General features: G+C 44.6%; 2 protein-coding genes across 2 annotated transcripts; one reads left to right on the top strand and one right to left on the bottom strand.

Moving 5' to 3' along the window:
• Positions 1 to 2,039: 2,039 nt before the first annotated feature.
• On the top strand, positions 2,040 to 9,820 carry LOC125941134 (uncharacterized). The gene is made up of 5 exons (XM_049658089.1): positions 2,040 to 2,270; positions 3,141 to 3,360; positions 3,671 to 3,828; positions 4,219 to 4,283; positions 9,712 to 9,820. The coding sequence occupies exons 1-5, from the start codon at positions 2,073 to 2,075 to the stop codon at positions 9,818 to 9,820; spliced, it is 750 nt and encodes a 249-aa protein (XP_049514046.1). The 5' UTR covers positions 2,040 to 2,072.
• A 2,197-nt stretch (positions 9,821 to 12,017) lies between these two features.
• On the bottom strand, positions 12,018 to 15,166 carry LOC125941133 (uncharacterized). Its single transcript, XM_049658088.1, has 4 exons — positions 15,156 to 15,166; positions 12,996 to 13,157; positions 12,203 to 12,455; positions 12,018 to 12,078 (listed from the first exon to the last, which is right to left on the bottom strand). Exons 1-4 carry the CDS (start codon positions 15,164 to 15,166, stop codon positions 12,028 to 12,030), a joined length of 477 nt encoding a protein of 158 aa, XP_049514045.1. The 3' UTR covers positions 12,018 to 12,027.
• Between the last annotated feature and the right edge of the window lie 991 nt (positions 15,167 to 16,157).

Below are 16,157 nucleotides of genomic sequence, written 5' to 3'. Positions count from 1 at the left end.
CTGATCTGTTGATGTTTCCGTCCACTTTAAATCCAAGCGCTTCTGGAAGGTGTACGTTACCTAGGGCTCTCGCTAGGTGAATGGCGTCGCATTCCATTAGGATTTGCTGAGTGATCTCTGGATCGTTACTGCAGCATACACATGCCTCATCTAGTTCCGAATATTTGCTCCGGTATGTTTTGGTCCTTAGGCAGCCGGCTCGAGCCTCAAATAGCACGGCACTGCCCTTTGTGTTATCGTACAGATTTTCGCTTCTAATTTCTTTCTCCTCATTCTTGTAAATCTCCATGGTTCTTTTGGAACAGCATAAGCATAACATAATACAGCGGCACGTTGCGACATGTATTTTGAGCATCAGCCATAAGCTAAGAGCACAACACCGAATACATACCAGCTGCAACGCGCGTGGTCAAGTGCGCCACTTTACTAAGCATCACGCACATTAAGACCTCAGGAGAGCAAAATGCACGTCGTAGCACGCACATGTATAAATGCGCACCAGTAATAAACACTGCCTTGGCAAACGCGCCGAAGCCAACATTCTACTTTGACGCTGGCACGCGTGAACGTACTTACGAAGTAAATAACAATGTTCAAACTTTAACTTGCATGATAAACTCGCAGCAAATTTTGAAAAAGCGAGAGGTACCTGCTAAAGAGCAGCTATTGTAGGAGCTCGCCACGCAAGCGCAACATTGCAGACGACGCTTGTATCGATAGCTCAATCCTCGACTGCAGCGCCGTGGTGGCAGGAACGGCTGCTCTCAATGGACGCGGAGGAGAGTTTCGAAACTGAAGTATATCTATAAACGCTGCCTCAAACGGCAGCTGGAAAGGGAATTTCTTTGTGTTTGAATTTCCGGGTATTTTTTGTACATTCGAATTACTCAGAGAAATAAGAGAAAGTCTAGAAGAACTGAAACAGGAAAGTAAGGACCTAGGAGCCTTGAGCGAGTAATCCAGGCTGTTGTAACAGAAAACAACGAAGTGCCAAATGCTAAGCTGACGCGAAAACTAGAGGAGCTTGAAACGTACCAGCGTTCCAACAACTTAGAAATCAAGGGTTTTCCACTTGATGCTGAGCCAATAACTATTGTTACGAAGATTGGCGAACTTGTTGCAGAAGAAGTGCAACACTCTGATATTGATGCATGCCATAAAGTACCGACAGCGAAACATAACGAACAAAACAAAATTGTTCGTTTTGTGCACTGCATCAAGAGGAACTCTCGCCTTGCTAAAACGCGAAAGAAAAAAACTGTCAGCTCTTCCACTGGGGAGCAGATGGAAGACCAGCGAAGCTGTACTAAGGTGGAAATTATGTATTTCCAATTATGACTGTGAAGATGTGATGGTGTAATTGGTTGTTTGAACTATTAAAGAATGAGAAATATATATGATCCGGAGGTTTTGATTTATTTAGTGACCGCAGGGACCATGGCCTGATGGTCGCTACGGTACACCACCATAGGGTGTACGGCAAAGGTTGGCACGTTCTTCATAAACACGTCACCAACGCCGCGCGCGTTCGGTGCGAACGCGGGCAAAACGCCGCCGCCGTCGACAACAGTTGTGCGCGTTGTTTGTGTGACCGCACACAACCGCTGTCAAAACGCTGGCTATACGTGACGGAACGGCCAAACGCCGTTGATGATGATAAGTGGTTCTTGAGGGAAAGGTTGGCGCTATCTTCTGCAGCCCTTGAGGGAGCACGGCTCAGCGCCACACTGTTAGGGGAGAGGCGAGCGACAGCCCAGAGAGAGTCTGCGGCACTGGCGGCAGAGGCCGGCAGGGCTGCGCGCATGCGCCGCAGTGGGAGAGCGGGCACGCACACGCTCAGTCACGGCCGGGTTCGACTGGCGCGCGCGCTCGCTTCTTACGGCCTTCGTATCGGGGCTAGTTCATGCCTATAGACAACAACGGCACCGCCGAGTGGCGCTGGCACGCTGGCGTGAGCGCCGCATGCGGTGAAAAATCTCAACGAGCACCCTCTCCTGTCTCTCCTTCACACCGCCTCGATTGCCTGCTGCACTGAACGTGTTTGCGCAGGTCTCATAGCGCGCACGTGCACGATGTTCACGCTTAGATCGGCCTTCAAGAAGATCTGTGTGGTGGACAACTATTTTCGCGGCTGCAATGTGGCGAAAGGGCAGCTTCTGCTTAGCCATGTAGTTGACGCTGTGCAGTTCGTCGGAGACGACATCGTCCTCGCCAAGGGGAAGTGCGTTTCGCAAGTCAAGGACGACGTTGTTTACGACGTGGAGTTAGAGGTAAGCACAATGTTCCGCACATTGATAATTACATTCCTGTTTTGTTTCGTTTGCTGTGTGTACGGCGCACTCTCGATTTTGGTCTCAGGGGCTCCTAATTAAATACATAAAAAGGAGAAATCGGTTTTCTCGGCAACTACTGCACCAAATGTGATGAGGTTTGTTGCAACTGCGATACCTGTTCTTGGCGCAGAGCTACGAGTTTGCAAACTTCGTGCTTCTATTTTTCTCAAACTTGCATATTGCCGCACTTGTACCTTATTCATCGAAGTACAGGCGCGGAAATATTTTAATTTCTTTAAAATTCAGGCGCTTAATCGAAATTCCGTTTGCAACACATTTCATTAAAATCGACTCAGGGGTTATCTCAGAAAAGCGTTTCCGCGTTTTACATGTACTTAAATAAGCGGCATCGGAGTTGGGCCCGAGATAAAGCTTCCTCATAAGCGTCCCTGACGCCGTAACTGCTTTTAGTTGAGATATTTAACCTTACTAGCACCCATCCAAGCGCATATGCGATACGCCGTCAGTTAGCCTGTCATTTTTTCGATAACGTATGGCACACATCGGTATCATGATTCCGTATGTGCTATTTTACGGTCACACTTCTTTTTCGCGAACTTGATTGATAGCCCAGTCACCCGGCGCACTTTCGATAGCGATCAAGTTCTTCAATCGCGATTGGTTAATTTGCGCCATCAGCGGGAAAGAGCTAATCGCTGTCGAGAAATTTTATCTTGGTCGCGATCGAAAGTGGACCGCGTGACTGGGCTACGACTGCTCACACAGTAAGAGCTAGTTCACTGTGTCTTTGTGCTAGAAAATTAATATGCGTACAACAACGGCCAATGCATTTTTCCTTTTTCGCAGCTGTCATGGTCATGCCCCCTGAAACGAGAGCTTCGCATTTCCTGCGGCAAGTGCACTTGCATTGCTGGTGTACGGGGTCAGTGCAAGCATGCAGTGGCCGTATGCCTCTACATCAACAGCTATGAGGAGAACAGCTGCACAAGCCGACCTCAGCAGTGGGGAAAGCCCAGCGCAAAGCCCCGGATGCAGAGATCGCAACACTTATCAGACGTGGTGCCTCGTAAGTTTCTGCATGACAACATTCACCAGCAATGTGGCGCAACATAAAAATACCTTTGCTCACAGTAGGAAAAAGGCTCTGACTGGAGAATACAAACACGTCACTGACCTATAATGGGGAATATAATTTTGTTTTTGGGTAATTTAGAACATTTCTTTTATTGGTAGACATTGCTATGCTCAGTCTAGTCACACCTTAAGGTATCTTAGTGTTGAGTTTTATAATATTCAACTGACTTTATGTACACATCGAAATTGGAACCAAAATGTGTCAATATATGCTACCTGTTGTTTCTTAATCTGTGCAACAGGTAAGAAATCAAAAGCTCCAGACATCAAAATTGTGCCAAGAACAACACTGATGAGCTACACCGAGATTGACTGCCCCCTAAAGGAAGTGCTCGAGTTGATGCAGCTCAGTGCTGATGAGCTTACTTGCAGAGAGGTGCTCGACACTGTTGTTGAGCAGGTATCAAAGGCCGCAGAAAAAGACACCCTTGAGAACCTTCTCAAACAAATGTCAAACCGGCCTGTGTACCATCTTCTGAATGTGATGGAGGATGGGACAACCCAGAAAAGAGATTTTTTGGTGGAAATGAAAAGTGATCACAGAGAAAAGTATCAAGAAAAGGTCACTCTTGAGCAAAGCCCATGTCAATTAGCTTTATTGACACAAGGACAATCAAGCTGTACACGGTATTTAAGGAATTAAATTTTAGAGTTGGAATGCACACAATGGGCTGGAGTGACATATTTCATGTTTCACAATATGCAGATACACAAAACCATTTCACAATATGTTATACACAAAACCATTAGCACTGATTTTGTATTGTACTGTCAAAAAATATCATTGCAGGAATTACAACTGAAGGCACAGCACGAGAGGACCTGGAGAGAAGGCTTGGAGCAAGAATTGTGCAGGTAGGACTCCTTCATTTTATGTAAAGCACTGAAGGCGCACAAATTATATTCTGCATATAGCGTTATTACCAAACCTCATTGTCATATCTGTATTCTCTAGACTGGACTGGTGATTCTTCCTGACCAACCTTGGCTGTGCTGCAGCCCCGACGGACTTGTACAGCTTGCTAATGAGACTGTCCTGATTGAAATCAAGTGCACATATAAATTCAAGGATGCACCATTTATCAGATACGAAGAACGGCATTGTGAGCTTCCATATTTGATATTCATTGATGACATAATTGAATTAAGAAAGTCACACCAATACTACACTCAGTTTCAGGTCCAAATGTATGTTCTTAATTTGCAGAAAGCTTTGCTCTTTGTGTACAGTCAAGACCAGTGTGTAATAGTTGCTGTAAAGAGGGATGAAGCGTTTTTGTGGGAGCTTATCCCGAAAATGGAGTATTTTTATTTCAAGTTCTTTGTGCCTGCTCTGTTTTAATATTATTTTAACTGTTTCCATCGCATGAGTTTTCCTTTTTAGGTCCACAATTTTAAAGAGGTATTCTGTGAAGTATTGCTGGCATCATGTCCGCAAAATGTTTATGTTCTCACAATGTGATATTTTCAGTTCGCTTTAAAAAAATGCTAAAGGCCGTTTCACATGGCGCGATTGGGGCGAAAAAAATCGTTCTGTCGTGCACGTCGCAGAGCGATTTTCGCTGGAAGCTTTCACATGCGTCTTTGACCGCGCGATTTCCGTCACAGCGACGCCCAAGGTTGCTCCCTGCTCACAAAGTATCCATGCCTGCACCGTTAAATGAAAACAACATGGAAACTAGTCAAATATTACAATTTCATATTATTATTATTATTATCATTTATTTGAAAATAGAATAGTACACAATTTTTCAGCCTTTAAACGCGTTGAGACTGCGATCGCTTAGTCCGCAGTTGCGGCTAGTGAAAATGCTGCACAAACCGCATAAGCGTGCGGCGTGGTGGGGTGGTTTTGTTTTGTACACTCTAGTTGTGTTGTTGCGGTACGATGGAAGCCACAACTCTTCTCCTGCAGGAGTATTTGCCTCTCCAAAAGAAGCTACTATTAAGTGTGCAAGTGTCTGGCACAATTTGTGCAATGAAGACGTTGACGACGGCGACGATCGTGAGGATACGTGCCGTATGTTGAAGGCGGCGTCAGCTCCCGACCTGGATAGCATGCAGCTTCTCCTTTTAAATGAATTTTGCGAGCTGGAGAAAAAAAAATTGTTGATGAAGCTCCTGAGCCACAGGCGCTAGTGGGTACGCTCTGTTATAACATAATTGAAACTGGTGCGCGACATTGTTCCGCTGAGCTTCCAACATGCGGTTTCGACGGCGCTTGCTGTTACGTCACGTTGCTCCGCCCACATCGCGCCGATCGCTGCGACTCGGCGACGGAAATTCCAACATGTTGGAATCCCGTCGCGGAGAGCCTGCGACGTCGCGGCGGTCGCTGAGCGACGGAATTCGCTGTGTCGCTGTGTGAAAATCGCGCCATGTGAAACGGCCTTAAGGGGTATATGCACTTTAGAAGTTGGAATGTTTTAAAGTACAGTCATTTATTGTCAGAGCTTCGAAAGTGCAGTGCTTTTATTTTAATTTGTATGTGTGGTGTGTTTAGTCTACAAGCAATATTTTAGTGCCACGCAATTCTGGATATGAAACATGCATTTATTTATTTCTGCCATGTGTGATGTTTTTTTGTTTGCTGCATACTGGTAGACGAAGTGTGAGAGTGTGTTTTCTACTGTCACTACCTACGAGTTGGCATGGGACATGCCCGAGTTTTGAAAATGTGAATACAGTGCCTTCATAAAGATTTGTGAGTCTAGTCTACATGCAATATAGTTGTGTCACACTGTCCTGTAGAAAACTTTAGTATTTATTTTATAATTTCTGATGTTTATAAGGTGTACTGCATCCATATAGTGCTTAGGTCTAGATTAATACCGGTTGAGATGGCGTGGCTATGCCACAGCTTTGAAAATATGAATACAGTGTCTCCAATATGGTAACGTGTCTAGCCTACATGCAATGTTTAGTAGCCTCACGTGGCAGGAGAAAACATGTGCAGTTATCTATTTTATTAGTTATGATATTTTTAAAGTTTATACCTGGATGGACAATCCAGGTATAAAAACTCGAATAATATGTGTTTATGCTTATGTTACTACCTGTTCAGTGGGCCAAAGCTTTGAAAATGAAAGTACAGTGCCTGTTTGATTTTACTATGTATCTAGTCTATATCCAATATTTTATTACTCTTTTGGACAGGGCAGTTGCTTTTGTATGCTATGTTTTAATGCAATTTAATGTTTATGAATGTACTTAACTTTATGCGTTTAGTTTGAAATATGTGAAATCAATAAAGATGTGGTGTCGTGAACTTATGATGCTGGGCAACATACCATGCTTACATGCAGTATTTTTAGTGCAAATATGTTGTTGCGGATGCCAGTTTACATTTGCTACCTGCGCGTGGCATAGTTTTTTTATTCAAGTAACATAAACATTTGCTTTTGTCTTAAAAATCACATTACTACACATATTTAGCATGGCAAGAATACACTGTGCTTGGAATTCTACAGGTTACAGCATTTCATAAAACGTTCTTTCCTATGACAAAAATAAAAACGTAGATCCAATAATCCCATTATTTGTCTATTCTAGAAGCTTGCCAATACCTGAAAAACAATACATCAAGGTACACGCAATGTGATTTTCAAGAGGGTTAAAAGGATAGCAGATGACAAGCTGGCTAGTTTTGTTCAATGTCCACCTCGGGGTTCGAGGTACAATATCTGGCAAAGGTTAGAGAAGGACTGGGTGACTGCACTGGTAAATGAAATCTTTATTGAAGGCATAAGCGCTACATATGCAAACAAAAACAATTGTGTATACAGTAGAGACAAAGTAATATTGCAGGGAACAACAACCTAACTCAATTATGCTGTGCACCCAGCACACAACTAAAAACGCCTCACAGATGAATGAACTACATGAGAAATCGTTGAAAATTTAGAAACGGAAATGTGCCGGTACATCACGATGCCACATTTGTCACTTTATACTCGCCTAGGAAAAAATGGAGCTGGGCAGGCCACGCATTGCGTAGGATGGATAACCGGTGGAGCATTAGAGTTACAGAATAGATACAAAGAGAAGGAAAGCGCAGTCGAGGACGGCAGAAAACTAGGTGGGATGATGAAGTTAGGAAATTCGCAGGCGCAAGTTGGAAGCAGCTAGAGCAATTAGACAGGGGTAATTTGGAGAAGGCAGGGAGAGGCCTTCATCCTGCAGTGGACATTAATATAGGCTAATGATGATGATGGCTCCACTAGCATGTGTGCAAGACATAACACTGGTAATCTTGATTTATGTGTTAAATTCCCTTTGCATGCAAAACTCGCTTGCAAAGTATTACAAACAATGCACTCATTCTTTCTTTCGAATCATCGGTGGCTGCATGTTGACCAAGGCAGCACATACCGAGAACACTTTGTCCATGTGCGGCACCAAAGTCAAGGGCACTGTGTTGCGCAGGATCCTGTACACTTTCAGTCTGCGAATAGTTAACCCGCTCGACATGGATACGCACAGATGCAATTTTATATGTTGCATCCATGTCTTCTTGAGAAAGTTGGCCACCTCCCGAGTTAAAGGGAGGCATCAAAATGACACCACCTTTGCCCTTCACATCTGTCCGGATACGCGGAAAACCTTTATCGCTCAAGATAATGTCGCCTTCTTGTACAATGTTCAGAAAACCAGAGTCCTGGGTAATAAAGGAATCAGTCTGCCGCCCACCATATACCGCTGACATGAAGGCTATCATTCCGTTTGGAATTATACCAACAAGGACTTTCAACGTATAGCCTCCCTTGTAATTAGAGTAGAGTATGTGCTGGCAGTCGGGCTTTGATGGCATTTCAGTTCGAACTTTTGTGCAGTCGATAATAAATGTACAATCTGGGTAATTATCTTTGAATGGCTGTGGCATGCACTGCTTGATGATAGCCCTTGGTGGCACAAATATCCACTCCTTCAAGGCTGCGCTAAGTATGTCAAGTGTTTTTATAAATGAACTGGATGCAGTTGATGCAGCCACTCCGAAAATCACAGCTAACGCACTGAAGCTTATCTCAAGCTTAAGCTTGGCCAAGAAAAGACAAAGCTTGTCCTCACGGGTCATGTCTGTGTTCGGTAGCTGGGCTGTGGCAGAACATTGAGCAAAAGACTCCGCATATATCTCGCAAAGCAGTCTCCTTTTGCTTAAGTGTCTCAAATCCAAAGAATTCACACTTCCTCTTCCAGCTTCCATCAGTCCCAGTGACCTACAAAAGCAACAGAAAACATTTCAAATACTGCCTTAATAAGCAAATATTTTACAAACTTCTAAGTGACTATTTTAAGAACAATGTAGCCTTTCCAGCCTATGCACAGAGTGATACAGCTATCTTGAAGCACAGATCATGTTCAAAAATGTCTTCATAGCTGCTAGTCAATCTGTTATGCCTTTGACCATATGGTCGCTTAGCGCAAGTAATGAAGGAGGGACGAGGTCAAGGGGAGCGCCAACTTTCGACTGTTTATTCATTTCTTGTTTCATTTATAATCTATGCACAGACATGCTCAGCATACAGAAAAAACATCATACGCACATCGTGCGAATCCCAACCATTTATCAAAAATTTTTTTTCCGCTTCCAAGAGAGAAACTGATGTATCACTGATATATGATGGCCCACGTACCTTAATATGAAAGGCCTCTAACTTAAACTCACGTGCCATGGCCTCCTTGCTTTTACCCAGACTCCGCACTTTATCCAGACGTGGCTCGCAATAATGTAAACACCAGTGGGACGGCAAATGTGCTCCATGTTTACCTTCTAAAGATAGTGCGTGTTGCAGTTTATCTACAGGTCACCTTCATCAATTTTAATGGAGATTTTTATGTACAACGACAAGGCATATGCATAGGCTCGTGTGCCACTCCAGAGCTTTACAATTTGTTTTTATCAAGTATCGACTGTGCCTTGCACGAACATTTTATCAAGGGGGCGGGGGTATTTAAAAATTTTAGGTACGTTGAAGATTTTTTAGTTGGTTTAAAACCTCAAATGACTACCTCATGTCAGCCAATTATCGATGACATTTTAGCGGCCTTTTGCCGTCTCGGGAAGGGTTCCGTTTTTACTCACTAATTACCTGTTCACAATTCTTTACCGTTTTTAGATTTTAACACCCCTTTGCAGAAGGGTCGTGCCTGTTGGCTTTACTCGCCTCAGACCACTAAGGAATTGCTGCCTTATGATACAGCCCATTTAAAGACTGTTAAGAGGGCCATTGCTAAACACTGCCTTGAGTCTGCTTTTGTACGGTTGTGCTCTCACGCTTTACAGTGGAGCTTTCAAAACCAACTGGATCGCCAGTGTTTGGCTGGGTTCCCCCGCACGCTACTTGTCACCGTCTCAGAGTCCCTGCTTCCGAAATTCAAGCACGATCAACTAAGCACAAGGGTGCAGCAAGCGCAGAGTATGGTAAGACCAGTGGGCATACCCTATATGCACCGAGTTGCCCACAACCTGAAGACGGTTGCAAACAGGCACGGGGTGCCAATTGTTTTCTCTGCGCCACGCAAGCTCAGTCAGCTCTGCCTGCGCATACTGTCTGATGGGAGCAAAAAAAGTGGCTGCAATAATGAGCACGTCATGCCATATATGAATTGTGCCACAGGAGTCGTTTATGAGATTCCCATTTCTCATGGCTTGACTTATGTCGGCCAGACGGGAAGGTGCGTTAACAACCGTGCAAGGGAACACGAACTTTCTTTAAAAGGTAAAGATGGAGCACATTTGTCGTACCACTGCAGTTCACATGTGTGTTTGTTTGCACAGTGTACCTACCATTTTTGAAATGTCGTTTCCATTGGTCAATACGTTGAATTTTTCGCTGCATGACGTACCTCACCCCTTATGTAACACCTCTGAAAAGGGGCCTTTAAGGAAATAAACTGAACTGAACTGAACATGATTGCCAGCCGCGTCTGGATAAGGTGCGGATTCTGGGTAAAAGCAAGGACCCCACGGCACGTGAGTTGTTAGAGGCCTTTCATATTTAGGCACATGGGCCATCATGTATCAGTGATACGTCAGTTTCTCTGTTGCAATCGGAAAAAGATTTTTGATAAATGGTTTTCTGTATGCTGAGCATGTCTGTGCATATATAATAAGTGAAAAAAGAAATGAATAAACAGTCGAAAGTTGGCACTCCCCTTGACGCCGTATCTCCTTCATTATTTGAGCTAAGCGACCATATGGTCTAAGGTACAACTGAGTGACTAGCAGCTATGAATATATTTCTAACTTTCTGAACATGATCTGTGTTTCAAAATAGCTTTATCACTCTATGGATCACTCTGTGGATATGATACGGTCTAAGGTATAACATGAACCGACTACCCCAGCAACAAGCTTTATTAGTCAATCTGTGTTGTCTCATGTTATGTAAATATTACCAGTCATGTTGTTATACTCAACTTAGTAAACTTTTTCCATTAAATTTCCTGTAATTGTACATGGAGTTTACATTTACAGGATTTAATGCAAATCTAGACTTATAAAGCATGCAGCCTTGACTTCCATCTTATTTATACATATCGCCGTGTTTTAGACGGCATAGCAAGCAAATGTACCGTAAAAACCAAGCGTAGGATTACGTCGATAAAGAGAACAAAAATGCTACAACAGAGCAACCCTTAGCCAGTGACAAAGTTTCAGAGGCAAACATCCCTTGAAAAAAATTGTGTGCTGTTCTCTCCATCCCCTTGCTCTTAACAGCCCATCATTGTTGGGGGAGAGAGAGAAGCAGAGAAGGATGCTTCTAGGGGTGAAGTGGCAGAGGTAACTCGGCGTTCGGTGGTACAGGTCCTCTCCTGTCCCTCTTCCCCTAATGGATGCTTGTACAGCTGGGCTTTTTGACAAGTTAGCTTACAGGCTGCACTTCACGTGTACTTGCCGCTGCTCTTGACTTCACACAATCAGCACAAATATGAGCAGGTAGCCTCTTTAGCAAATATGCATGCAGTAAGCTGCACTTTCAGGCCATATTTAATAATTGTATAGTTGTAATGATAATTTTAAGAAAATAAAGTTGCTTATAAGTGGCTATTCTTCATGGGCGTAGGAGGTCGCATATAAAGGCCCACGTCATTGATCGGTGTAGCAAGCCCATGCATTATTGCTGCTTCATTAACAATGGTATGTCATGTGATAAAATATTCTTACATACATCTGTGCTTCGATAAGAGTCGCAAGTGGTGGCTGCATGACGGGTTAGAACTTTGTTGTAGTGGTGATAAATGATGCCTATCACCACATTTTGTACGAATTCAGGCAAGTTAACGCAACATGCATGGTGATGTGACATACCATATGAAGGCATTAGCTATAAAGTGTTATGAAATCATCGGGCATGTCGGTCACCAAAAGGCAGCTTTTACCCATTATGAGAGTGATCTAAATATTTTTATTACTAGGAATACATACTTCAATGTGTTCATACGAGGTCTGCCTATAGATAAATTACTGCTACAACAATTATGATGTAACCCAACACCACAGTATGAGATAAACCCAGCAAATGTGTAGTGATGACTGTACTTTGTCACATTGTTCGGTGTGGGAAATTTGAGTTGATGCCTCAGACCCGTTTGTTGTTCACAGGAGGATGATCAGGTTTCCTCGGCATTCTGGCTTTGTTTGGCATGCCTGCGGGGTTTGCAAAAATAAAAGAGACTGTCAATTATTTAACGCAATGCTCAGTGTAGGCAGCTTGAGTGAAATCACAGGTAAACACAAAAACAAATTCGATATCTCAAAAACGTATGCTTACAGCATCAGCTTGTGTAACTGGATGAGCCTGTCCCAGTATTTCACAAGGTACTGCCGAAGGCTGAGGGTCATCATCACTGATGGGTGCAAGAGGCATCTCTGGTGATTCCGAATCACTTAGAAGTGTGTCATCGAAGCCCAGGCAAGCAGTGGTTTCTTGATCTTGCACTGCTGGATCAACTTGAGGAGTACTCTGCGGCACAGCCTGCTCCGCAGAATTTGTTCTGGCTACCCTTTCAAAACGCCGTTTCCACCTAAGAAAAATAAAAGAGTGTGGCACTGGTTACATCAAGCGATTCATTGCGAGGTTTATGTTTCGTCTGTCCTTTCATCAGCTGTATTGAAGTCAACTTTAAGCATATCTATCACAGATACTTTACCATGGTGACACAGCCGCAGGGGAGTAGCCAAGGGGTGATGAACGTGCAGGGGGGGGGGGGGGGAGACTGGGTATTCTATTCTCGAGAAAATTTCCTGTCTATAAAATTCTATCCTCGAGAAAATTTCCTGCACGGCCCAGCTTTTTAGGCACGGTTGTTCTTGTGCACCGAAGCAAAAATTGCATTATGACATCTTCTGGTTTGAAATCTAGCTGTGTGGACTGTCTCGATTGCGTTTTAACGACCGTACTCGCTGAAATCCAGCGACTATGCGGGCTGAAGTCAGTACTGCACAGTTTCTATTTTTTGCCTTACTTAACTATCAAGGACGCGCGCGGTAGAAATTCTCGCAGGGCACGGAGGCGAAATGATTTAAAACGCGCACTAAATCCTGTGCACCCCAGGCCATCATACCTCTGCGCCACTTCTGGGTCAGGTGTCCGTTTCTTGTACGCCGCCGGAAAAATGGTCGGCACATACGACGGGTGTTGGTTACTGTTGTTGTTGCAGTTTCCAACAAAATGTCTGCTACAAATCCGTGTTGTCTCTGTTGGCGACCACGGAATTCCATCAGCACTATGCGGAAATATACAAAATATATCACCGCAATGCACAAATACGACATACGTACACAACTTTAACAAGTACGTCCACTACAGTATAGAATAGCGGCAGGAGCGAAAATAGCCTAGTAATTTTGAGCAGTGGTCAAGAGAAAGAAGTTAAAAGCACTAGTAATTGTTTCTGCTTCACCAATGCCGGCGCGACCAAGACGCGGGCGTGTATCTCCTAGTAGCTCGGTCGTACGGTGCAGTGGTGATGCAGGAATGAACTCTAGTCATGTTCAACGCACCGCGCACACATTCAGTTTCTCGGCACGCGTGAACTCCGACCACTGCTAGCGCATGCAACAAAAGTTGTTTATACAACGTAAACACGCAACACACCAAGTTAAAGACAGGCGAAAGGAAAAAAAAAGTTGTTTACTTACTTTGTTCGGCGCACTGCGGTAATCCATGCCTGTCGTCTGCTTTTTTCATACCATTTAGTTGGGAATCGGTCGAATCTCACTGGTGGCATCAACCCTTTCGTGTGTACATTGCAGGAAATGTACACCCGTATGTACACCCGAAATGTACACCCGTAAATGGTTCATCTAGGCTTCTTATAAATGGATGCCATGTAACCGTATTAATACATAGAGCTTTTTTAATTTCACTGGTGATGCATGCGCCGGGAGAACATCTCTCCGCCATCAAATGCATTTTGAGGAATGAAAATAAGTATTTCAATCAATCAATCAATCCCTATTTCGCATTCATTCATTTACAAAAAAAAATGAACGCTGGGACAAGAACTAAAAGCTGCTTGTTTGCAGCTTGACAAGGTTCTTGCCCATATTCATGACAACGGGGGCATAATAAAATAAAATTTGTACACTTTTAGTGTGCGCAATGTACAATCAATGACAGAGTGTAAGTGAAAATGTGTAAGGTGAAATGTACAATCAGCGTTACAAAGCAGTGTGTTTAGTCAGTACAAATGACATATATGAATATACAGTATATATCAGATATACATAATTATTTTTGATTGCTGAAGGGTTAAAATTTGTTGCTCGTATGCACGTACAATGGTTGGCAAACCTTCAGGCGAAAACTCTTGCGGACACAGTAGCTCACAAATGTGTCTTGTTCACAATTACATTCTAAAGTGTTTCCTTGGCGGCATGTGTACAGAGGCCGAAGGCTCGTCGGTTTTGTCAGTCAGTTGGTTTGACTGATTTACAAGGAGTATTCTCAGAAACTTCTCGGCAATTAGATTTGCGGATCGTATCGCATGACTGTCGTCAATACCTTCAGGGTAGCTTAAGATGGGAGCACGTTGTAAATAGGGCTGGACTGCTCTATCGAGTACTTCTAGTACATTCCTGTGTGGCAGGTATTCGGAGGCTTTATCGAAAAAAAAAACGCTATTATTTATTTATTTTATTTTATAAATACTGCAATCACCATGCGGTGATTTTAGCAGGGTGGTACAAGCATAATGAATACATTGGTATGTACAGAAAATGCACACGTTAATAAAAAACTGTTATTGGAATAAATACAAAGCCTACAGGTTGGACACACGCAACGTTACACTAAAGAAGTAAAGCACTGTCACTGCAAACATGGCACAAACAAAATAATGTCACTGTAAACATGATATGTTATGTCTTTATGTTATATATTATGAGATATTATGACATAATATGTCAGGCTTTATTATGTCCATCTTATAATTCCCCTTTATTAGTTGATGCTACCTTGTCCAAAAGCGCTATAAACACGGCCTAGAAACTCATTGCTAGGGAACTAGTGAAAAGAAACACCGGGTGTTTTCCCGGAACGGGACTTGCAATACGGAAGACTCGTCCTTCGCTCCTCGAACAGGCCGGACGTGTTTCGAGCGAGCTCCTCAACAACGACCCACCACCAAGGCCAGGAGCAGGGAAAGCAGCGTCCGTCTCGGCTCCCTTTTTTCCTCGACCTGGCGGCCGGCCAATGACTCCGAGTTCGTCGCCGTTTTTACGAGACGTTCATCCCTCCACGCTAGCCTAGCTCTCCGGCATGAGCGGAGGATCGGAGCGAGACGCAGGTGGCGTCGGCGGCGCGCATAGCTGGCGTGAGCTGCACACCAACATCGCCCGTCGTCATCAACAACTCTCGCCACCTACCATATCAGCAGCATCACCGCCGCATCCATCCAAGAAATCACCGAAACCTCCACCATTGCCTGCCAACGACTACAAAATCATTGTCAGGATCCGGGGCGGTCTCGACTGCAGCAAAATTCACTCCTGCGTCCTACGCCAGATCATCCTCAAGGCGGCCGGCCTACCAATCAACGAGCACACTGCTCAAGACCAACTTCGCGTCAACGAAATCAGCAATACTATCCTGGTGATCACTCCGAATATGGACCGGGCCGATTCCTACAATACCATCCGCACCCTCAACTTCAACGGAACCACCTACGAGGTGGCCACCCACGTAGCTGACCCCTCGGACACCTGTCGCGGCGTCATCCTCCTACCTATCAACTCACCCGAGCAAGCCATCCACCCCACCCTCATCAGCTACAATCCTGACCTCACAGTAGGATCCGCCAGGCGATTGTGCAACACCGAGTCCATCCTCATTACCTTCCAAGGGAAGCGCGTCCCCTACTACATCAACTACGAGGGTTGTGCCCTCCGCTGTATCCCTCACCGGCAGAAGATCGAGGCTTGCACTCGCTGCGGCAAAGTCGGCCATCGCCAGGACGTGTGCCCGTTCTCCACAGACTCACGCTGCCCGAATTGTGGAACCCTCGACCCCTCCATGGACCATGACTGCAAACCGGTGTGCATCGTCTGTAACGGTGCACACCCTACGGGCTCGCAGCTGTGCAAGCAGCACTACAAGCCCCAACAGACTCCCTCCAAGGCAAGGAGCCAACAAGCACCCATATTCCCGGCCATAGATCCTGCCCAAGCCCGCGCCAGCAGCAGCAAGACCCCAGGGCCACACTCTACCTCCCAGGGCGAAGCCT

This window comes from Dermacentor silvarum, chromosome 10 (genome assembly GCF_013339745.2).
Source record: "Dermacentor silvarum isolate Dsil-2018 chromosome 10, BIME_Dsil_1.4, whole genome shotgun sequence".
NCBI lineage: Eukaryota > Metazoa > Arthropoda > Arachnida > Ixodida > Ixodidae > Dermacentor > Dermacentor silvarum.
This window is presented reverse-complemented; position numbering and strand designations above follow the sequence as displayed.